General features: G+C 42.0%; 1 protein-coding gene across 5 annotated transcripts in view; it reads right to left on the minus strand.

Moving 5' to 3' along the window:
* Nucleotides 1-19,454, minus strand: part of esyt2a (extended synaptotagmin-like protein 2a) — a 46,522-nt gene extending 27,068 nt beyond the window's left edge. For 4 of the 5 annotated variants that reach the window (XM_030403856.1, XM_030403855.1, XM_030403854.1 and 1 more), the window contains exons 1-5: nt 19,285-19,454; nt 17,640-18,027; nt 3,003-3,044; nt 1,297-1,431; nt 713-789 (exon numbers count right to left, since the gene is read on the minus strand). In XM_030403856.1, the coding sequence (XP_030259716.1) occupies nt 713-789; nt 1,297-1,431; nt 3,003-3,044; nt 17,640-18,020 (635 nt within the window). In that variant the 5' untranslated portion in view covers nt 18,021-18,027; nt 19,285-19,454. Of the gene's footprint in view, nt 1-712; nt 790-1,296; nt 1,432-3,002; nt 3,045-17,639; nt 18,028-19,257 lie in introns of all 5 variants that reach the window. The other variant, XM_030403853.1, reaches the window with a different exon arrangement.
* Between the last annotated feature and the right edge of the window lie 4,589 nt (nt 19,455-24,043).

Raw genomic sequence — 24,043 nt, forward strand, 5'->3', positions numbered from 1 at the left:
GACACAATGCAACGAGAGGATTAATGTTGTGTCGTGAATCAGAGCAGGCGACCGCAGGAACACTTTGCAGGAGTGCTAAGAAATATTTTGTTCATGTTTCTATATACAGGGTTCGTACGCCTTTTTCAAGGTCAAATTCAAGCACTTTTCAAGCACTTTTAAGGGTCATTTTTAAGATTTTCCAGCAGCTTATTGCTGGGGTAAAATACATATCTAAAGGAATATATATACCTATGATTTTTTCTTCACTTTTTATCACAATTATGTACATTGTATTATGTTGTAAACATCTAAAATTATATTTCATAATAGAAAAAACTTCAGAAATTAATTATCCAGTCTGATCCCAATTTTGTGAAAGACACAGAGTTATAATGTCAAGCACTTTCAAGCACTTAAACTAAAATCCAAGCACTTTTCAGACCTTGAAAACACAACATTGAAATTCAAGCACTTTCAAGGATTTCACGCACCCGTACAAACCCTGTATATAACACAGCATTGTTTAGTGACTTGCATAACCTTTTATCTTAGGTTGTACAGATTTCAGGGATATGAAGCGTCTGAACATGCATCCCAAAAAGGAAGAATACCAATGCAGGCACTGGATTGACAGTATTTGCAGAGTTTAAAGGGTTAAAAAAGGTCAGAAATGTCTTGAAACAGCTGGTAATTGTAGTCTTTAACCAGCTAGGTTGGGTTTGCTGCGTACCTGATCTGCAGGTCCATGATCACCTGCCTCTTGTCCACATTCTCCGTGTAAACTTTCACCCCGTTCACTCTCAGAGGCTGCAGAAACACAGAGAGGTACAAATGAGCCGGTCTTTCTTTTCATCTCTCGATTAAAACCGTTCAGATCTGCTGTTTACTGTCCACATGTGATGCTGTACTCTGAAATGTGAGCACAGTCTGGCTCAGCGTGAGGACAGTCTGGAGCTAACAGAGGAGGAGAAAACACTTCACTTTGCTGCTTTTGTCTTCCCGCAGACTTCGTTCTATAACGGAGGCCGGGTATAAAATTCAGTTCATTGGAAGTTCAACAGCAACAAAGCAGACACAAATAGAAAACACTCCAATGAAAGATCCAAAAACCTGCACTTCAAACAGTCATTTTGCATGGTTAGGCCCACTCAGTACAAGTAACTACATCTTTAAAGTCCAGCAGCATTTCATTCTGAACGTGTTTTACTTTTCGTTCAGTTAATTTAAATCAACAGAACCACCAACAGGACATCTGCACTGTTCTTTGTTTTCGCAGCCGTCACAGTCTCGTCTTCCTCTGTGTTATCTCATCACCTTGTCGCCCATGTCGATCTTGGTGAAGCAGAAGGAGCTGAGATGAGGGTTGGCGCCCTTCACCGCCGGCTCGATGGTCTCCCTGAACAGCTTGTCCACGAACTGGCAGATGAACGGCCACATCTGCTTCACCGTCTGAGGGGAGGACAGAGAGGCAGAGGGAGTTAGACGAAGTGCATCACGTCCAGATCGCACGTGGTTTCCAGCAGGTTGGAGCTAAGACTTGTGTCGGATGACTCGCCACGATCTCGGTGATATTATTAGCTGTTGTGCAAAGGAAAAGTCTGTTTTTTGGTGTTCTTAAAAGGTATATTTGAGTTTGTGATTTCTTGGAAACTGCAAAGAAACATTTCTGTCTCATCCTGGGGCGGACATCATGAATGAATGTAGAAAAACACACCTTAATTCACTGTTTAAGGCAAAATTATATCATATTTTATGTATAAAAGTATTCTGGTTTGTCTTCCAGCTCTCGACAGACAGCTTAACTTGTTGTTAAACAGCTGATAACCAGTAAAACCTCTGAACGTGCCGAGGTGAGTCATTGCATTTCTGCGTAAACAGATGCTGGTAGCTTCGTTGCCAAAGTAGCTGCTAGCTGCTGCTACATGTAGCCTGTTGGTGCAGTTAGCCATACAAGGAGCAGTCGTATTAGCTGACTCAGCTCCGGGATGCCAGGAGCCAAATCTGGCAAAGAAAATCCCCTCGTTACATTCAGTGCTGTTAATGCCAGTTAATTACCGTGACACATCCCTCCCCCGCAGCTTGTTTTTACAGGAAATACCCAAATATGCCAAAACAAATAGCACTCAACTAACTTTTTATTCGTGGGAAAGAGCTGGCATCTCCGAAATGTGTGTTGCAAAATGTTCATTTGGCTCGAATGTGAAAGACTGCAGACAGACGAATGTGGGCACGTTGGAAGACTTCTGCAATACAACCCATTAAGTAAAGTGCTAATGAAGATACTGCAGACGGTTCGTGAATGCATAAAGAGAGACTGAACCAATAGAAATGGTTGCCACTGTGTGCATTTGTATATGAGGTGTAGAATTACTGATTGTTTATCTTAAAGTTCGTCAGCACTCAGACAAACAGTCACGGCCAGGAAGCCATTTTACCGTGAACTGAACCTTCGAAAACATCCTGCCGCCGCCTAAAGTGCCTCAAATGTTAATATATACATCGGGAAAATGATCAAGACTGTCACTGATCAATTTAAATGGATTACTATGGATGTTCTGTGCTTAAATCAGACGCTCTGTACCTGCAAATAACCATAAAAGACAAATACGAGCACGACAGTAAACATGAGAGCCACTGCATCAGGTGTGGAAACTAAAACGCTCTTCTCCTGCTCGTCTGCATCCATTAACTTCTTACTGGAAATCCACCTGGGCGTTTTACAGTAAGTGATGCTCTTCCTATCCCACTCGCACTCTCTCTCACTTTAGATTTATCTCTATCACTCTCACTCCCCCTCTCTGCCTCTCTCTGGGGAGCTGGTAGCACTGGGTCAGGGTCTCGCAGAGCTCCAGATTCAGATCCTATTTATATTCCCTACCTGTCTGTCTGCCTCTGTTAGCTAACAGGCTAACAGAGCGACGTAGATGTGGAGCGAAGCAGTGGGCGAGAGGAGAGAGATGTGAAGTTGGTGTGTGTGTGTGTGTGTGTGTGTGTGTGTGTGTGTGTGTGTGAGTGTGTACCTTATTCAGCCACTCCACTCTCTCCACATCTGGATAATGGACCTACAACAAGAGACAGAAAGGGAACAGTCAGAATCATTATTCAAATGTGACCCGGTTGGCTCTTCTTCACACAGACAAGAACCAGAAACAAATCGTTGTTCTATCTATGTGAAGCCAATGCTGTGAAAGTCTTTAACTAAATGAAAATAAATGTTGTATTCGAGGTGTCAGGATATAAATGTTGGCAATTAACGTTCCTGCAAACCACAGACACGTCCAAGGTGGCATTTGTTGATAGTGGTGCTGTTATTATAAGACAAACAGCCGACCACAGTTCCAGTCACACCACTGGATATTTATTTAAGGACATCTGGGAATATTTCAAGACATTTCTCTGGGGACAAATCTGTTTTTTAAAAGGAATCCTGCATAAATTTCAAATCGTTGTTGTGGCGACAGAACTGGCTTCATCACGGGAAGTCAGACATCTCTGTGGCGACCAAAACAAGTGTTTTCAGCCAAACCACAATGTTTTGTTGATCTTAACCAAGTGTTTTTCATGGCTAAACCTAACCACAGAATAGGCACAGTACTGTGACAAGAACCTACAGAAACATTCAGTTGTAAGTTATCTTTGGTTTCGCAGAAACACACTCTAACATTTATCCTGGCGGTCGGGTTGTTCCCAAGCTCACCAACTTTGGCAGAAATGTTATCAAGTTCCCAGACAAATGTTTCACATGTTCAGCTGTCATTGAGGGCGAGTTATCATGGCAGACTTCTGCACAGAGATCAGTAAGTGGGCCAAAAGTCAGAGCCAAAGCTGGCAGACAGAACATGATTAGAAACTGAGAAGTTTATTAGAAACTATTACGGCTAAGACCACGTTAAACGCTAAACGCCCCGCTTTCATCAAACATTTTAGCTTGTATTGGTGTTACTGTTGACTCACTGGGTGTGCTGTTTCTGATGTTTTGTCATATCAATGACACGAAATATCTGTAAGTCCAACACAAGCCAAATGCAGAACAAACAGGGAGATAGTGTCTGAAACTTTAGTTAAAAGGGAAACTGCTGCTCTGTGATTACAACAAAGAACGCACGACAGGCTTCCGTTTACAGCCTAATTACAGCAGATAAACACGCTGCATCCTCTTTGTTTTGATACAGAGTTATCGTGTTCTGTTAGCCGCTATCCATGCCAGTTCATGCTGGCGGAGCACAGACTTACCACCGACTTACAACAGCCTGCAGCATGCAGAATATGCAGAATGCAAGGTCACTCAATGTCACAGAAACACAGCTCGAGTGACACATGAAGCCATGCAGGGAATGCTTACTGCACAGTCCACGTGGACACATAAACAAAACAAGCTCACATGGTGTTTTTCTTCAGGTTAAAATTCCAGCTACTATCTATACAAGCTGACAACAAAGTCTTTTTCTGGACGCTGACAGTGTTGATTGGACTTCTTGAAGCATGTTGATGTTTGAGGGTAGTTAAAGCATGTACACTTTGTTTACTTCAAAAGTGCATTTCATTCTTTCATTTTATGACCAACATATTACAAGTTCCCGTTGTTACATTACTGGTCCAAAGCCCCAACCATTGTTTAACTTTTTTAGAAATCAATACTTCCTCAGACAATCGACGATACGGCTACAAACTGCGGAGGCATCTGTAACATGCAGCAGCAGGGCCAGCAGCAGGGTGGCAGGAGTCATATTTCACTTGTAACATGGCCAGAGTAAAGGAAGTTGACTGACAAAACGATGGCTGAGGATCAACTGTCAAAGCGAAAAGGTAAATAAACAAATGCCGGACAGGATCATCACTTTGCTCTGTAGACGGTGCATCGTAACTAGCAGAAGAGTCAGCCACACCTCCTCACTTAGGTAAGCAAGTTTCCATCCGAGTTGTGGCAGCTAAGGTTACATTTACCAGCAGTTAGCACTTAGTTTAGCAAGAAAGCTGCCAGTATCTGTCTACCAGGGAACTCCAATAATCATCTCGGTGCTCTATATTCATTTAGAAGCTGCTGGTTGTCAGTTTGTTAGCAGTGACCGGTCCTGAGCAACACACTCCTCCAGTGACACTCGTCTTATTATACAGTCATCAAAGCATCATCAAATAAAGATGGTGTTTATTGACGGAAAAATTAACATATGCACCCCCCAGGGTAGGATAAGTCATCAAACATTTCTAATGAGTTCCCAGGAAGTTACAAACTCTTAACATTAAACATACTGTCCGAAACGATCTTGAGACTATTTAGAAATGAGGTTATTTGGGTTAAGCTAGGAGATCTCTAAGAGTATTTTCAGTTTTCAGTCTTATTTGACTCCTTTTACAGTTTCTTGTTCTACCAGTCTCACATTACTGAACCAGAGGAAGTCTGTTCTACCAGCTGCCACGCCGCAACATCAGGGAAACACTCCCGATAGTGTGATGATGTCATGGGAACTCATATCTGAAGCACAGCGAACGGCAAAATAACAAAGGAATCAAGTTACATCAGTTATTGTCAGTGTGTACAACCTAAGGACAGAGAAACCAGAGTTACTGGAATGAAGCCGAGCATTTAACTGGAGCGCAAACTGTTGGTCGTCCGTGTTGACGGTCTGAACTCTGTCCTTTAAGAACCAGCACTAATCACAGCGAGACCAGCAGGTTTGCAACTTCACAGATCCCAAACAAAAAAAAAAAAACCAACACAAAGAAGTTGGAACCCATCAGAGCCAGAGGAGGAAAGAATGACTCATCTGTGTAATAAAACAGGCCAGTGGCTCATTGTACTCGCTCCTCTTTCACAGCAAACAACAGAGAATGAAACAGAATATGGATCTGAGAAAAAAAGCTCTCAGACCAAAGAAGTTCACCTTGTTACACCTCGTTTACTAATGAAGTAAACAGGAAATAACACTCTTACTGTAGCAGCCAATATGACTCAGCTTTAGACACAAAACTGATGATTAAAACTCAAAATCTACGAGCAGCAGAAAAACAAAGCCGACAGAGATGAAAGAGAGGAAAGAGTAAGTCCATAACGGCTCTTTGATAAGCAAGAAAAAGACAATAAATGCTGTGCTATACTCTGCGGCCTACAGAGTGACAAAACAAGGAAACTGATTCATTTCCTCAAACAAATATGGAGCACCTGTCTTTTACAGCAACAATGGTACTTCATGTTTTCTTTACACTGAAGTGGGACAAAGGTTTTTTTAAGGTCATTCCTTCCTTCCTTCCGCTCCGCTCACACACGGAGAACACCCTTATCCAGCAGATTTACTATCAAACCCACCCAAAGCAAAAAAAACAGAAGCAGTGTGGACGTCTCTAGACACCGACAGTCTCCTCGGTCGTGCACTCGCACAGGTCTCACTCAATCGAAGTTTGGTAACTTTATTAAAGACAATATGCTAAAAACTAACTTGAATTTTCTGGAGTGTAAGCTGTTGAGGAATGTCTAACAGGCCTGCAAACGTCTGGCTGCATCACCCAACAGCCTCACATTTCTGCTGCCTGTAGCAACACGTCCACACCGGCACACACACTCGCATTTCGTAATACGCAGTCTTCTCTCTGAGAGCTTTCTGTCAAACTGCTTTGAATCAGGAGCTTTTGACGCATCCGCCATGACAAAAAAACGGACAATATGATGATTCCTCAACAGAAGTCCAGAAGAGCACTACGTCTGTTACTGAAGGGGACAACAGAGAGCTCAGACTGTATGAAGATGAAGGCTCAGGCCGCTCGATCAATCACATCTTACCGGTGGTGAATGTTTCTCTCATGATAATTGCTGATCTGATCTGCTGAAGCTCGCCTTTAAAGTTTTACACCATTGTTCTCGCTGCTGACAAGCCTACTGACTGCTAGGCAGTGATGTGCACTGGGGGGGCAGGGTGGAAATTCCCCCCACTCGTGGCCCAATCGTTGAAAAACGCGTGCTAAAGTGCCCTCCTGGGAACCAAAAATTGTGCCAAAGTGCCCTCTTGTTTGGCAAAACACACTAAACTGCCCCCTTGGCTGGTTAAAACATGATAAACTGCCCTCTTGGGAGCCAAAGCCATAATGCGAGCTAAATTGCCCTCCTGGGAGCCAAAGCATGTGCTAAATTGCCCTCTTGGAAGCCAAAACACGAGCTAAAGTGCCCTCTTGGGAGCCACAACGTGCGCTATATTGCACTCTTGGGAGCCAAAACACGTGCTAAAGTGCCCTCTTTGGAGCCAAAACGCGCGCTAAATTGCCCTCTTGGGAGCCAAAACGTGCGCTAAATTGCCCTCTTGGAAGCCAAAACACGAGCTAAAGTGCCCTCTTGGGTGGGAGCCAAAAAGCGCGCTAAATTGCCCTCTTGGGAGCCAAAATGCGCGCTAAAGTGCCCTTCTTTTCGCCCCTGCCCTTCAAAAAGTCTGTGCACGCCACTGCTGCTAGGCTTGTCAGTGGGAGTCATGTATGTACCATTTTTTATTTTGCCCTTAATATGGCTTTATTGATAGGATGGATTGAGATGACAGGAAACAGGATGAGAGAGAGGGTGAGTGACACGCAGCGAAGGCTCCCCGGTCGGGACTCGAACCCGAGGCCGCTGCAGCGAGGACAAAGCCTCTGTACACGGGTCACTTGCTCTACCAACCGAGTCAAATGTCGACCCTTACTTTTTTATCACTGGTTATTTGCAGCCAGCAGCAGGGTAGCAGGAGTCACTTGTAACGAGACGAGAGTAAAGAAAGTTGACTGACAAAACGATGGCTGAGGATTTTACTGTCGAAGCGAAAGGCAAATAAACAAACCCCAGAAAAGACAATCGTTTTGCTCTGTAGACGCATTTTTTATGGTGAAAGTCAACTTATGTTTCACCAGTTGGAGGCTGCAGCTGTAGGAAATGTTTGGTTTGCATTAGCTATAAATCAAAACGAGACTCTATGGATAGTGAGCGTCTTTCCTTGCTTTCCTTCTGAAACTAGCTCATTAGTTGGCGGGAACATTTAGTCACTGTAGCAGTCCTGCAGCTGACCCCTGACGCTGCCACATCCACATACATGTGCATACTGCCAGTCAGTTGAAAGTGTTTCTGAGGTTGTGCACAGCAGAGACGCAGATACACAACACAGCCATCGTAAACCATCAGAACCAGCAGCCCATCCCACTCGGCACATGTTCAGTATCAGGTTGGAGCATCTCTTTTTGCTTACGCATGTACGAGTGTTTCTCTGAGAGTCAAGTGGGTGAGACTCACAGTTCAACTATGTAACAGCTGTTTGAAATCCTAACCCCAACCCTCTGCAGCCACACCCCCCACATACAATGCATGTGAGCGAGAGGTGTGGAGAGGATGAGCGATCCTGCGGAGTACTGCGAGAATCTACTCGTGTAAACCGCAACTGACATGAAAACAAAATGCATTTCCTGCATTTATTCTAAATGTCGCTGCCTCCATCATCACCGCTGATGAGAGCACGGTGACTCACCTCTACAAGGTGACAACAAAATCAACAAGGGAAGCTGCTCGATCGGCTCCACTTCCAACTGCAGGAGGCGTTGAAAGGTGCAGAAACAGGAAACCTACACGACGAGACGGTTGCTCCATTCTGACGTCTATATTTAGGCTCAGAGGGAGAGACGAGCTGTCGAGGATGTGAGGAGGTTAGACTGCAGAGATGGATCAGTCGAGGAAAACTGAGCGCTCTATTGTGCTGCTGAGGCCCAAGACAAAACTGCATTTTTAACTGGATGTTTAATAGAATTTGATTACACAACCTGCAATAGTCCCTGCATCATTTTATTAAAGATGGCCTTATATATGTTATTGATTAATTTTAGTTGCATATTATAGCAACAAATTACACAAAACAGCGTGAATATTTTTTATTTATTGCATCATTTTTTAGGGTTTGTGTTGAACTAAAATCACAAACTAGTGGTGCTGTTTTGTACAAAAGTTACGATACGGAACCTACGAGTTTTCACAACACGATTATCATGGCCGAACAAATTCACGACAACAATAATGATCCTAAGAGGAAAAAAGCCAGCGATCAAATCTGTCTTTAACTTTGTTTACTGCATGTTTTGTCTCTTTTATGGCAAATAAATTACCCTCAAAATTAGGGATCGACCGATATGGATTTTTTAGGGTTCTGACCGATACGGACTGCCGATTTTCTTGAGCCGATATTTGCAGCCGATACTACTTTTGCTCCCTCAGTTTACATCATAAAAATTACACAATGATGATAACAAATGTTACGAGTCTCAATTTAAAAAAAAAGAACATTTATTGAAATTAAAACAGGTGAGATAGAACAAGAACAACTAAACAATATTTAACAAATATTAAAAACAGGTGTGGCAGAACAGTGCTCTGTGAAATGCTGCCACACTGGATTGGTTTTCTGCTCTGCCATTTCTTGCAGCGTCTCCAGCAACACGGAGCTGCCTGTGGACGCCTGTCTGTAAATAATGGCGGATCGGCGAACGCAGCAGCCTGCATCGGCCGATGCCGATACACGTAAAAAACGCAAAAAAAAACGGCCGATAATATCGGCCGGCCGATGTATCGGTCTATCGCTACTCAAAATACAAAAGTGCAGGAGAGCCTGTAACCAAAACTGTTTAAAAACAGAAAGAACAATCACACTCAATAAGCGTGCTTCCATAAAGCATCTTGAATGCAAACGGCAAAATTCAGGGAAAAAATGTCCGTTTGTACATTTGCGTTAGGTGTTTTTTCTCCTGAGTCGATGCAAAAAATGTCTGTTTATTATTAAAGCAATATCAATTTTTTTTATTTTTCAATATGTTTATTGAGGATTTCCACGATATGTCAGGCTCTGCATGAATGTTTTTGGAGTGTTTTTTCTCTTCACAACTTTTCACAGGTGACAGTATAGTTTGAATACATTTGAATGGACACTAGATGTTGGACAGGAGACTTCCCTGGATATCAGTGGCCAGGAAGTCCCTAAAAATGACTATAAACCCGACTTTAAGCCCTTTAAGGGTCTTTAGAGGTGTTTACATCAACAAGTCAAAATTGCAGCATGTGTGGACGTGTTTGTCAGTGGAGGGTGTGAACTCAGCTCAACAGATGTGGATGTTAACACTTTCTAACCAAGACAAAAGTCCCTTTAACTAGTCCTGACTTTGGAGAACAGAGTTGTCAGCAAACCTTGGTACAGACTGAAGGTTAAAGGAGGACAGAAAAGCTCACAGCCTCTCTGTTCCTCCACACTGTGTCCACTCTGTGCTGTGGAGCTCAGCCCCGCCCTTTGGCACATGAAAACGAGCAGGGAATCCCCACCCATGCCCGACGAAGAGAAGGTGGAGCGACACAGAAGCAGGCGCAGAGGGAAACAGTTACACTGCGGTCAGAACAACTTTCCATATCTGTCTTCTGCCGGGCTGACGGTGAAGTCAGACCGTTTCAAACCACGTTGTTTTAATGTTTCACTGTCGAAGGAAAAGTTTCAGCTGAGTGAGCCTGAATTTTTCCTGCACCACCCAACACCTCCACACCTAGAGTACAAACTGCACCCCTCTTTTCTGACTCGAACACTGACACAATTCATCCAAACACAAACGATGAAATAATCCAGAAACTGCTCTGTTTCGTAGTTTCACCGTTAGTTTGCAGTTTCTAAGCTTTCTGCCGCACCTCAGATAATTCAGCAGCGGATTAAACTAATTCCATCGTCGAAAGCTCAGAAAAGAGCTAAAATGATTGAGGTGCTGACCTCTCCTGTTTAATGCAGACCTACTTAAGTCATTGTTCTGTAAAAGCTTTTAAATGCAGCTGGTTCGGTATGTTTATGAGTCAAAATCGCGGGTAAAAATTCCTGGTCCGATTCTCTCTAAGGAAACTTTCCCTTTATTCTCTCTCCTGTAAAAGGAAAAGGCCAAATGCAGGAAAGAAAATGTGGAGCCAGGAAAAATCCTCTAAACCCTGAAACAAATGTGTAGTATTACTGCACACTGACCGCACAAGTAAGTCCTCTGTGCTCCTGTAACAGAGGTTCTGTAGGACGGCATGACACACTTTGAGGTTCAGTCATCACAGGTGTGTGGTATGTGTGGCATGTGTAAAACTTCCAGACCATCAGTCCACCGACCTCATTCCTCCTCTGCGCTGCTGACTGCTGCTGTTGTTGCTGCAGACATTTCATCAAACCTCCGACCCCACGTTCATCACGTCCTGACAACCGGCAGCAAGCTGTGAGGAATTCTGTTGCCCGAAGCCCCAAATTACACACAAACTTCTGCACGTCTGCAGTCGAATAACTTTCAACGATCCAGTTCAGACGATGAATGACTAAACGCACTGAGATGACTTGTGTTTGAGCAGGCAGACATGACAAACAGACACACAAAATTAATTTGTAGTATCTTAATCTCGAGCTCAGTGATGCGAAAAAGGCTTTTGGAGAAAACAAAATGTACAAACACTGAACAGTATCAGTGCAGCGGCTGGTGGCTGCAGCTCAGGAAAAAAAAAGAAAAGAAAAGGCAATTATATTTCACGTCATGCTCTGCTAATTACATTAACCTTTAAACAATTCTGATCTCCGCTCTCTTCGTCATAAACCTTTTCCTGCTTATATGGATCGATGGGTTACACGGCGATCGAGTCATCCCGACCGGACACACCGAGTTACAGACCGCACGAACACTGAGGCCGAAGCACAAAAGCACACACGACTCTGACAGCCGTCTGACGCAAGATTGGTGTTTCATGATGTAAACTGTCAGAAAGGGATGAAATTAGAATGAACTGGACAGGAATGAACTAAAAATCAGAACACGGGATTTGTAAAAAAGTCTTTCTCTTGCAGTGAATTTGTTATTTTGCACAATCAATGTGGCCAAATGCATATTATCCACACTGCCTGAACATTTTGTTCTCCAGATGTAAGAAAACATGGTGAAGATCCAAACAAATGTCACATCACGGAAACTGTGATGCAGAAATGATCACAGCCAATCACCATATCTGTCAAAATAACTGCATTTTTAACATATTTAAGTCAGAAGTCGCTTCATCATGCTCTCATTTCGGCTCCATGAACTCAAATCTGGTTTTCTCATGACTTGAATTTGATGTCCACGAGGGAGGGAACCTGTCTTTGCCTTTGTAGAAGCGTGGTTTTGTGTTTCGAGGCAGTCGCACAGAGCAGTTTGTCTCCACTAAGATAAAACTGTACCATTACCTCGGGCATTCTTGGCCTGTTAACTACGAGCTGCTGCCCACGCTGCCTATCAAGCCTCATTCTAGGCATATTTTCTGAGCGAGCGAGCCAAGACGACGGGCTCTCCACCAAAACCCACATTTCAGCGATGAACACAGTTGGTTTACTGAGTGCCGCTATCCTGCAGATGTGACTGTACATACAGACATACAGAGTGTTTGTGTCTGCCGCTGTGCAACGAAGGTGAAAAGTTCATTAATTTGGCCTTTTTTTCCTTTTAGGATGATGAAATTAACAGAAACATTCAGATAAAAATCCACTTGTTGCTTCACTGTTTTGCAAATTGAGACATTTGCTACAGGGAAAACAAACATGATGCATCTTTTTAGAGACTTAAAGAAAAACTAAGAATAGTCAATTAAAGAGGATTCTGCAGCCGAATGCTAATTCATCAGGCGAATCAACATGTCGCTCGTTCCAGTTTCTCAAATGTGAGAATGAGCCTTTTCTCTGTTTTTATAGGGATTATGCAAATGTGTGATTAGATTTTCTGGGATCTAATTAACAACATAATAAATCAACAAATGAACAAAAGACCCCAAACACACCTAACTTATATTTAATGTAACTATATTTGTTACAAGCACTAAGTCTATCGTTACCAAAGTATTAACAATAGAGCTGCGATGAGCAAATGTATCGATTATTTTTTTTGATAAACGATCGATCTGTTTAACTTCTTTTCTTTTCTTTAGAAGAGAGAGTCAAAATTCTCTGACTCCAGCTTCTTTAATGGGAATATTTCCTTTCTTTTTACAGAAAACTGAATAACTTTGAGTTTTGGACTAAACAGGTGTCAACCTTTTTCACAATTTCTGACATTTTATAGACCAAAAAAGAAATTAATTGATTGGGAAATTAATTGGGAAAACAACTGAAAGGTTAATCAACAATGAAATATAACAATAATCATCACTTGCAGCCAGGGCTGTAAATTAGAGGTCGCCACTCGCCAAATGCGACTAAAATATTCCCCTGGCGACTGAATTTTGGAGGGATACATGCCACGGGGCGGGTAAATGTTTGTCCTGATAGTCGTGCTCTTGCAATAAATTATGCATGATATAGCAAAACATTGTAGTAGCTGTAAAGTGATAAATTATGACGGAAGCAAACGTTAGTGCTAAACCAGCTATTTGTTGTGTGTCGCACTGAAGTAGCTCCCCCGACGTCACCGCTGTAGAAAATAGTTCCCCATCAGAAGCAACGTAGCGTGCGCGTCACCGCTCTTTAAAAGTTTGGCGCAGTGATTGTGATTCGAGCGCAGCAATGACGACACCTCTAACTCATGAGCTGAGGGAAGTTGTACTTAAGTTGCGCATCATTTCTAAACGACTTCCTTCAATTAGGTTTCAGTATGATAATCAAGTGGCTTAATATGAGACAGTTGTCACGTCACAAAACGTGTAAAACCACGTCTATCAAATCCAGTGTAAATGTTATTATGGTACAGTCGCCACTGACAAGTCTATTACAGAGCCTGATAGTTAATTGATGAGTGTTTCCTTTGTCAAAGTTTTGCACTGTTCAAGTTTTCAATTTGCAATGTTATGAAATTTAATTAATAATATTAAAATGTATTTCTAAATAATACTTTGGCCTCTTTTCTAAGCATGTATTGTTATATAATACTGTTATCTCCATGAAAAGTACTGAAACAGATGTATATGCAACAAAAAGAGGCAATTTATTATTTGACCGGTAAAAAATTTACTTGGCCGGTAGATTCTTTCATCTGCCGGTCCCAAAAAGTTAGTTTACAGCCCTGCTTGCAGCCCTGAAGGAGTGAATTTTGCCTTTTACCTGCCGCGTTTCTTAAACAGATTGGGCAGCTTTTGTTCCAGACGGTGTTTCGTTATTTGTAAGTGTGACACCACCGGATATATTTTACAAGAGGGAATATTTCCAGCCTTGTTTGTGATGAATAAATATGTTTTCATAACCCTAACCAAGTGTATTTTGTGCCTAAACCTTAACCACAGTGTTGTCACAATATAACAAACAAAAACTGAACCTAAAGAATCAAAGTTACAAGATAAAGACATGTTAACATCACAGCTTCATTCTGGTGATTGGGTTGTAATTTAACTTCACTGTTGTACAAGCAACTCACATAAATACACCAGAGCTTCTAATAAAAGCTATTTACTTGTAGAGTCTTGATTCAGTTTGCATTGTGATGACTCGGACACGTTCTATGAGCGTCTTATCAGTGATGTTTGAGGTCAGTGTGACAGAGGTAAAGCAGAACAGTGTGAAGAGTGTGAAGAGACTGTCTGAGTGTCTTTCAGGGGTCAAAGTTCACAGCTGATTGTTTGTCATCAGGACGTGTTAACCCTGTGACATCCTTTCACTGGTCTTTAAATTTCCCTTTAATCAAGCCAACGATCACTTGACACATTCAAACGCCACGTTGTTGTGGGTGAAAACATCTGTGACAGCCTCGGTCGAACGTGCAACATAAAGAGAAGACATAAGCTCGCTGACTCACTACACAACAAACACGCCAGCTGCTCGACACCACTCCGCCTCTGCTCACGGCAAAGCCTTGTGCGGCAAACCTGGAGGTTGTTGCTGAGCGCTGTGTTTTCTCAAGGTCTGTGTGATCACGGGTGTGTTGATGGGATGCTCTGTGAGGGGAGGAGGCTGCGCTCGGGGTCGGGCTGGTGTGCTGCCATCCGCTCAGCTTTTCTCACTGTTTTTTTCTGGCGTCATCATTGATAACAGAACGATGTTATGGCGGAATCGAAGCCTCTTTATTACAGAGGCAGCAAATCCCTCAAGTCTGGGAAAAAAGGCTGAGTGATGAATCGTGTGAAACGCTTCATAATTACACAAAAGGTCCTGAAAATTCACACGGACGAACAGTTAAGACCCAAATATATCGCATGCTGCGGATCAAAAGTCAGCTCTTTTTCTCCGTCTGTGAATAATAGTCTGAAGCTATTGAAATAATTGGTACAGCCTGAACTGAACTTCGCAATCCCAATAAACAGGCCTCACCCCGACTAATGAACGAGCTAAAACATTGTGAAATGCTCCTCCACACTCAGCGGGAGTGTGTTTTAAAGTGCCAGCTTCACAAAGTCCACACACACATACACCCACAGCAGGACGCCTGCACAGTCTAACACAACTGCTCTGCAGAGAAGTCGACCTTCACGGTGCCTACGCTGTTTTTAATGTATGTAAATACAGAGGACAAAATGTGAGAAACACCTCTCGGCATAACGCAGTCGCCATATTTGAATATATTAGGCAACATATCATGAAATACAACATATATATATGAGTCATTCAATGCTTCTTAGTTTATGTCATGAAATATCTCAACTAAACGACTTTGCAAAATCCTACAGCTTGTAATCTAAATACTTTAAAATTATGTTGTTTTTTTAAGTTTGGCCCTCAGAGTTAAATTGCAGCATTTTATTGTTTGTACAAAACCTCAGCAATCGCTTATTTTTCACTGGATTGGGTTTAAATGTGTCCTAAATATCCAAGAGCCTCTATAAAGGACACTGGCATCGTGTTATCCCTTAAAATAATCCATCATTTTCAAAAATCCATACAGGATCTCCACTTGTTTTTCATTTTTCTTGCAACCAAACATTAACATTAACATTTTACCTTCAACTAGCTGTGATATTACATCCAATGGTTTCATCTTAATGGTCTATATTTGTCTCTAACCCATGAGAATCCCTCCTGATATATCATGTTTGTGGAAATTATAAATACAATCATGCATTACTGAACTTAAGCTTTCCATTTACCTCCCTGCTGTTGGGATGTAACACAGTGCTCTTATGGATCTCTGCCAACACGGGGTCAAACACTCTCATTAGCAGGGTTAGCCCTGACAAGCTAATGTTACTGTTTTGCTGTGTTTGTGTGTCCACACCCAACAGCAATCTCCAGTCCCTGCATGCTAGTGACTGGTAACTCAGACCGGATGAACTTGCCACGTGTCAAAACCAGAGAATGACTCGGCAGTGAGAGAATGACAGCTATGTGAAGGCGTGACGCCGGTCAGCATCCTCTTCCTTCACACCGGTTCATTATTGTGGCAGGTGAAGCTGACTGCACATCGACAGGCAACCACACCGAAGAGATGACGACAGAAAGTGAAAATCCGAACAGGTTAATGACTCTCCTGCTATAACAGCGCCTGCCCTGGGAGCCCCGCAGACTCAGAGGCCATGTGTAAATTATTCATCTAGGACTCCAACGCCTTCGGGTGGCTGGCGGAGATCGAAACAATTTAAAAAAAGGGGGTCTGGGAACTGACGGGGGACGGGGAGCTCGTGTGCCTTCAACAAAAGTGCAGAACGTGTGACCTTTCTGATGGCTATTTGGGACAAGCTGCACAGTTTGTTTTGTCCTGGTGGATTTAAAATGGAAGTGTCAGAGTGTCTCGTGTCAGAGATGATGAATCTGTTTATGCCCGGTCGCTCTGAATGTCAACACATTGATACTTCGACTGTGTATAAAACACCCAGCAAAGCATCTGAGGGAAGAGCTAAAGCTGCAACGATTCGTCGATGAGAGGACTGGTTGCCAACTATTCAATTAAACGGCAACTATCTTGAGAACTGAACAAAAACAGTACAAATGATCAGATTCCAGTTATCATTTTCTAGTGTCTTCACTTCTACTTTACAGTGGAATATACATCTTTTGGTTGTGGAAGAACAAGACATTTGAGGACCTCATGTTGGGCTTTGGGAAACACTGACATTTTTCATCATTTTCTGACAAACAACTAATCAATTAATCGAGAAAATAATCAACTTGTATAGAAAAACACACAAGAAATGAAGTTAAATACTGGAAAACTACTGGGGCAACCTATGGTCTCATGTTGCTGTCCAGTTTTGAGTATCAAACTGCCAATAATTTTCTTTATTTGCAGCTTAGAAACAGCTTTTTCCACCAATAAATGATCTCAGTATGGTTACTTAAGAGATATTGGGTGTTTTACAAGCAGAGTTTGAACACCTCACACTCAAGAGTTTGGAGAGATTAACCACTAAACCCAAACGAGGTTATTACAGGAAATTAATCCGATCCTTTAAATTGATCGGCTGTGACTCAAAAGGGTGTGAGTGATGTTCTGTCTGAGGTGTTTCGGATAACGCTAATCCTCAGTTTTGCTGAGAGAAAGAAAAGTAGATATATTTTGAGTGAATAAAATGAAACCACTGTTACATTTTGGACATGGCAGCGAATCAAGTGATCTCAATCAGCCAGTCTGGCAGGCAAACCCTCACTGTTGTCATCGTATACTTAACGCTGGCTGGAGGAAACACCCAGGGGAAGTGTGACGCTTGGAGCCGAGTCAATACAAAGCAGGAATGACAAGATAGTGATGATATCAGGACTATAAAATGCTGCTGGAGGACTTACCCATGGTGGTAGCTCCGCAGTGGGCACACTTTGCCTCACTGCTTTCTCCTCATGCTCCAGGAATGCTAAAGCACGGTTTATCCTGTAGTCCCTACCGCCGTAGTTCTTTCTCCAGTAGAACAACGCGGCGAGTCCAATCAGAACCCAGCTAAAGCTGAACTCAAAGTATCCCAAGATGTAGATCGGGAAGATGATGGCAAAAGTCTTGCCGAAGTTAATCCACATTTGGGTGACATCTGTCAGAGATGACTGCGGTTCATCGCCCATCTCTTCTGGGGGCAAAGGTGGGCCTATACCGGATCCCACTGGGCTGCTGGGTGGTGCGATGGGTCCATTCGCCCGGACCCCTGGACCCTCCGAACCCTCCATCCTGTTACTCATTTCCACACTGGAAAGACATTTTTGACAGCAAATGTTAGCGTCTTGTCAAACACAGCAGCTAATAACGTTTCATCTGATTCATCACTGGAAAGCAGAGGCCTCATGTTGAACTGGTCAAAGTTCAAACAACTATATGACAGAAATGCAGTTTTAGGGAATAAAACAACATTAAGCATGATGACGCATCACCAATGTACAACTGAGATGCTTTAAACTACTAGCTTATATGATTCATTCCACTACCAAAAGGAATTGCAATGACAGCACATAAATGTCGGAAAGAATGAAGGAATGTTTCCTTTCTTTAGAGCCCAAGTTCCCCTAAAAACCATCTATGTTCTGAAAAGTTTAATAACATTATAATGTAATTTGTGAGGAAGCAACCCAAGTATGCATCAATAAAAGTCCTTAAATTTGGATTAATTTAAAATATTGAATGTGTAGTAACAGGCGTACTACAGAGGATTCATCTCACTGTAATTTTCCTTCAACAAGTTGGCAGTAAAACTTGGTAGTCCAGCATGCAAATGCCAGCTCAAACAGCCTCCACTCCACCCACCCACAGATCCACATAAGAGAAAATATTTTTATTAGCCTTTTATTATCTGTATACTACATAAAAATACAGTTTATTGAGTCTACAATTTTTTTTTACAGCCTTTACTGCCTGTCCAGACAGCCTCCTGGCTGAACTGTCATTCCACTGTCTACCTAGAAGACGTCATACGAAACTCCCTCGGAAAAATGTCCACTTTTCATTTTGTCTACGCCTGTCGGAACTGAAATCAGTACGAACTTGAAGGATTGCATTTTAAGATATATTACAAAGTGCTCTCAAATTCGGCATACATCAAATACGCCTAAACACTATATTTTAGTAATATATCAACTTTGAGAAGTGCCTCAACCGCTGTCGACGCAATCAAAACACACCGCCGCGGATAGCAACGACAAGTGTGAAGCGGTTAGGAGATTATGTCTTCTACTGAAATATGTGTTGTTTGGTTTGGTTTTATATACGCCGAACAAAAGAGCACCGATAACTTAATCTAACAGTGACTTCAGATATTCGTTACGACATGTACAAGTTCACCGTCAAGCACGGCGATTCTCATCTACCAGATTTTCTGAATGGAGTCCGTCGTGACGTTCTCTCCATAAAGTGACACGTATCAGGGCTAGGACTGCGTAAACCAAACACCAGCGAAAAAACACCAACTTCTTCTTCTCCGCTCACCGCAGAACGACCGAGCGACACACTCACCGGTATCCGCCTGCGACACCCTCTCCCCGGCTGAATAGATGAGCTACTGTACCGGCACGGTCCACTGCATGACGGCCAGCGAAACTTATTGGTAACCCTGGTTCTCCTTCACTGGTGCATCTTGCTGTGAGGGCGGCCAAGTCCGTCTCAGCTCAGCCCGCAGGAAGCCGTCATCGCGGGAACAAGGTCAGCCTCCGACAGGGAGGGAGCTTCGAAACACGGACACAGCGGCGGACCCAGGCGCCATCTTGTGGCGGGGAACATCAGTGATGGAGAGCCTCGGCAGAAGTTTATTTATGAAATACTCTTCTTATTACAAGAGATTAGGTTTTAAATTGTATTCAGGGTTTTACTATGATATCTAGTTATTATGTTTTTATTATTTATATTTTCTGTTTATTGATTTGGCAATTGTAGGGGTGCCAAAAAAATGGTGGTTTAATGGTTTAAACTTAAAGCAAACATATGGAAGCCATTTTCCAATTGAAGAAAATAAATTAATGAAAAACTGTGGCACATTTTAATTTCATAAATATGATTTTTATCTCAATTTTGGCCTTTCATCTCACAATTCTGACTTTTTTTTTTTTTTTTTTTTAAATCTCATCATTCTGATTTATCATGGGAACATTTTACATTCATCAAGCTTAATTGTCATCTTTTTAAAATCTTGCCTGAAATGGGCTTCCTATTATAAATTATATTAATAAGATACAAATTGGTCCTAGTATCCAAAGTTCCCTTAATTGCCTGAATTTAATCACAAAAATGTTGTTTTTCTTTAAGGATCCTTCATATTCAAAGAGCATTTTAACTCATACAAATAAAGCAAAAAAAACAACATTACAATTTATTAATGTTGTTTCTTTCACTCACAACAAATTGGACCAAACTGAACCATGTGGCAGGTCAGATTTAGCCAGCAGACCCCACTTTGGGCAGCCCTCAGCTACTTGATGATATATGGATTTATCAAGTCTGAAAATAGGCTACTGGAATCAGCTTCTATATAGTCGACTTTGGCCTCTAAACATGCCTAAATTATTCCTAAAACTCAACGTTAATATGGCCGACAGGATGTCAGAATCACCCAGAAATTCCCAGATATACACAAAACCTTTAATATGTAAAAACCAATTAGAACATCATGAAATAAGATCATTTAGCAGCATAAAGACCATCACTGCTCAGTGGATAGCAGAGTTTGCACAGAGGGCTTTTCCCCTCTAGATGTCATGGGCGTGTCTGTAAAGCATCTTTACAGTATAAGAACGTGAAAGCGGCTCCTACATCATGTGTTTGGTCAAAGCCTGACAAGAAGCATCAGGAAAACCTTTTTCTATCTGTGTGATGTGGTCTTTAAAATCCCTCCTGAAGAGTTCGGCGACAAGCCAGACTTATGTGGTGGACGTGACGATGCAGAAAGAGTGGGAAGTCATTCAGACGTTCTTCATTACTTAGAGGCTGATATATTTACACTCCTGATTTAAAGCTCCATTATAAAAGATCACGTGTGAAATATAACTCCTGCATTGAGCTCTTATTCTTTAACATCGCAGGTGTTTCACAAAGTCAGATGTGAAATGTTGTTTTTGAGTGGTTCAGTTTGAAGTTGGTGTTTTTCAATCATCAATCACTTCTTTACTCACACTTAGTGATTGATCATCGCAGCTGAACCAGGCCCTGATTGGCTAATCTTAAAGAATTACTCTAATCTATCCAGAGCAGTTTTTCCACTGAGCAGATTTACTTACGTTTGCATTAGATGATCTGCAGGTTGATAAGAAAAGTGCTTATGAACAAAATGACACCTTGATAACCTTCTATATGTTTTTACAGGACACAACAGGTAAGTACTGTTTTCTACATTACACTAATCTACTGATTTGGAGCAGTTTTAAAGTAGATCTTTTATGTGTTTTTGTTTTTTTCTTTCCGTCAGTGTTATATGGATTCTTATGCATGTAAAAGATCAAAAACTGACAGAAGCTCCTGAAACTCCTTGTCACTTCACAGTGGAAAAAAAATATTTAGCAAAGCCTCTCTGTTGTTGTCAGTCAGTGCGTTTTCATGCACAGCTTAGTCAGATTACAGCCATAGTTCGACTGTGCCACTCAATCAGACAACTGCAATTGTCCGAGTATACATGACGGTGAGAAAATCAGATTATTGGCTGAAGCATGTCATACCCCGGTGCGATAGGTGGCGCTGTACCCATTTCAACTAGTGGTAACAGAGCCACCTCCAGCTGACTTCTTTACGTCACCAGCAACAACAAACTGCATCAGCATTCGAGAAAGATGGCGTACGAAGAGCGAGACGAAGCTACATCTTTGTACATTTCGTATATGGTGTACATGATAATTACACAAACTAGATGCACAATGACGCTCTTGCTTGTGGTGATTTCAGAGGAAAGACGCTGCCGTCCTTCTACTTCCGGCTCACGGCCCCGGGAAAAAAATCTTGAGCCTGCGCAGAACACAAAATCTGATCTGATGGAACGTATACATGCAGGAGTAATGTGACTATCAATCGAATAATCTAGGTGTTTTAATCCGACTATGAGAAATCCAATCCGGTCCGATTTTAGTCAGACTAAGGTGTATACATGCATCCTAAAAATCCGATCATAGTCGGACTAACGCAGTAATTCGGTTTTCTTGAGTGTCATGTAAACGCACTGAGTGTTGCTGGCTCAGGCATGTGAGAGTTGACCAATCAGAGGACACTGGGTATTCAGGTGGGGGCCTTAAAGGGACAGTGCTGCAGGACTGGACAGTGTGAGAAAGCTAATGTGTGTTTGAGCACTAAAGTATGGAAATCTATTCTAGAAGTAAGCTAAAATATAATTATGAATGTGAAATGAAGCTACTTTGATTAGGTTTGGGATTTTCCCCACATTAATACGTTATTTGAAAAAATATAGAAGTATTTATGTTGAAAACGATTTGATGGAAAGGTCATTAAAGGATTTTCCTCAGGCGATGGAGTTGCCCAGTCGTAGATTATATTAGATTGGATTAAAGATCTAATTTCGATTTATTTTGGAGAGGTTTTATCTTTCTGGTCCATACTGACTGAAAATGGTTTAGACTGCAAGTTGATCCTCAATCTTAGAGACAGTAAGCGAAACACACTCCTTCATTCGGTGCTGCATTCATTTTATTTCTGCTTGAATTTTCCAGATTGAGCAGAATAAAATTTACATGTTTTTCCTAAAATAAAAAAAAAAAATCTGAATTACAAATGTCCTCAGCCGAGCCGCGGACCTGCACACCGCGTTCTGCACGCTGACCTGGGGTGGAGGTTTTCACTGAAAACTCATTTTTACCTTATTGAACAGCTTTCACCCTCGAGTCACCTCGTGTAGAAAACACGGACGCGACCTGGAACGATGATGGAGGGAAAGTTTGGATGAAAGATGAATTGCGACAGTTTTTGTCACATAGTAGCTCAGCTCTGACTTTATGAGATCAAGACGGTTTAAATCAAATATTTCATGATTCTAACAAAAGGAAAAATTTAATAGACTCAATTAAAAAGCTTCAGTTACTTGTTATCATTTCCACCGAGGCTTCCAGATGTTCTTCCTGGAAAGAAGATTATTCTTCATGACTGCAGGACGTGAAAAACAATTCATTTATAGTAAAAAAGAAATACAAAACGAGATGATAGTTTCTTCCCTCATCTGGATCAGGATTGGTCTGTTCTGTTTATAGTGAGCTCACACCACCACACTGTTTAAATTAGGCTTTATACACAGGCCATAAAGCACTAGAGAGCCACTGCTTTACGTTTGCTGTCTGCACGTCTCAACGTCGTGTTGATACTCTGCGGGGCAGCCGGCGTTCTCCATCTTTGTGTAAATACGTGCCACTTCGTCCTCGCTCTGCCGTCCTGAGTTTACTGTAGAGACAGAAAGCATGTACACATCTCAGAGTGTGTGTGTGTGTGTGTGTGTGTGTGCGTTTATAACAGAGACGGTTTCAGTGTGTGTGTTTCATGCTCAGCTGCTCCTCACTCACTCATCAAGCAGCTTTAAATCTCGGAGGGGGTTTCAAAGTGACATTTCTGCTGATAAGCTGACGTGTTTCTCCATCAGGCAGTTCACTGACCTTTACTTGACATTCAAAGACACTTTCTAGGATTTCAAACCGTGGCTGAAAATCTGGAAGCAGAGAAATTAGAGTTATTATAGTCCTGTGTATCTCAGCCGACTAAAAGTTTCTCATGTCTAGTTCTAGTTTCTCACTTGGCTCTGACCTCAGATAAAAAAAAAATCCAGCACTGATATCTACCTACCAATTATCTCTCTTCACCAAAAAAAGAAAAAGGGATTTAAATTATGGTTATTTTCCTGCACTGATGGACCGCTCTGCAGGGCATTCATTTTGGGTTCAGAATGACATTTTTCCGTCCGGTCACCAGGATGAAATGTTCGCACTTAATGTTCCTGCAAACCAGAAATTCATCCGAGGTTGGCAGTTGTACAAAACCATCGTATATCAGCTGTTTTTGCGACGACCAAAACCAGCAATTTTACACAGGAAGTCAGATTATCTTAATGCATTATTGTGACGACCAAAACAAGAATTTTAAGGCTGCTGTCACTGTCCTGTCCTGTTAGCAGTTAGCGAGCCGCTCCCTGCTTTCTTAATCACCACATGATGAACGTGGACATCACAGCGACCAGAAAAGTTCTGCTGTCTTTGGGTTCACCAGTCCTGAGCGGGGATACCAGAAAATGTCTTTCTCT

This window comes from Sparus aurata, chromosome 21, assembly GCF_900880675.1.
Source record: "Sparus aurata chromosome 21, fSpaAur1.1, whole genome shotgun sequence".
NCBI classification, from domain to species: domain Eukaryota; kingdom Metazoa; phylum Chordata; class Actinopteri; order Spariformes; family Sparidae; genus Sparus; species Sparus aurata.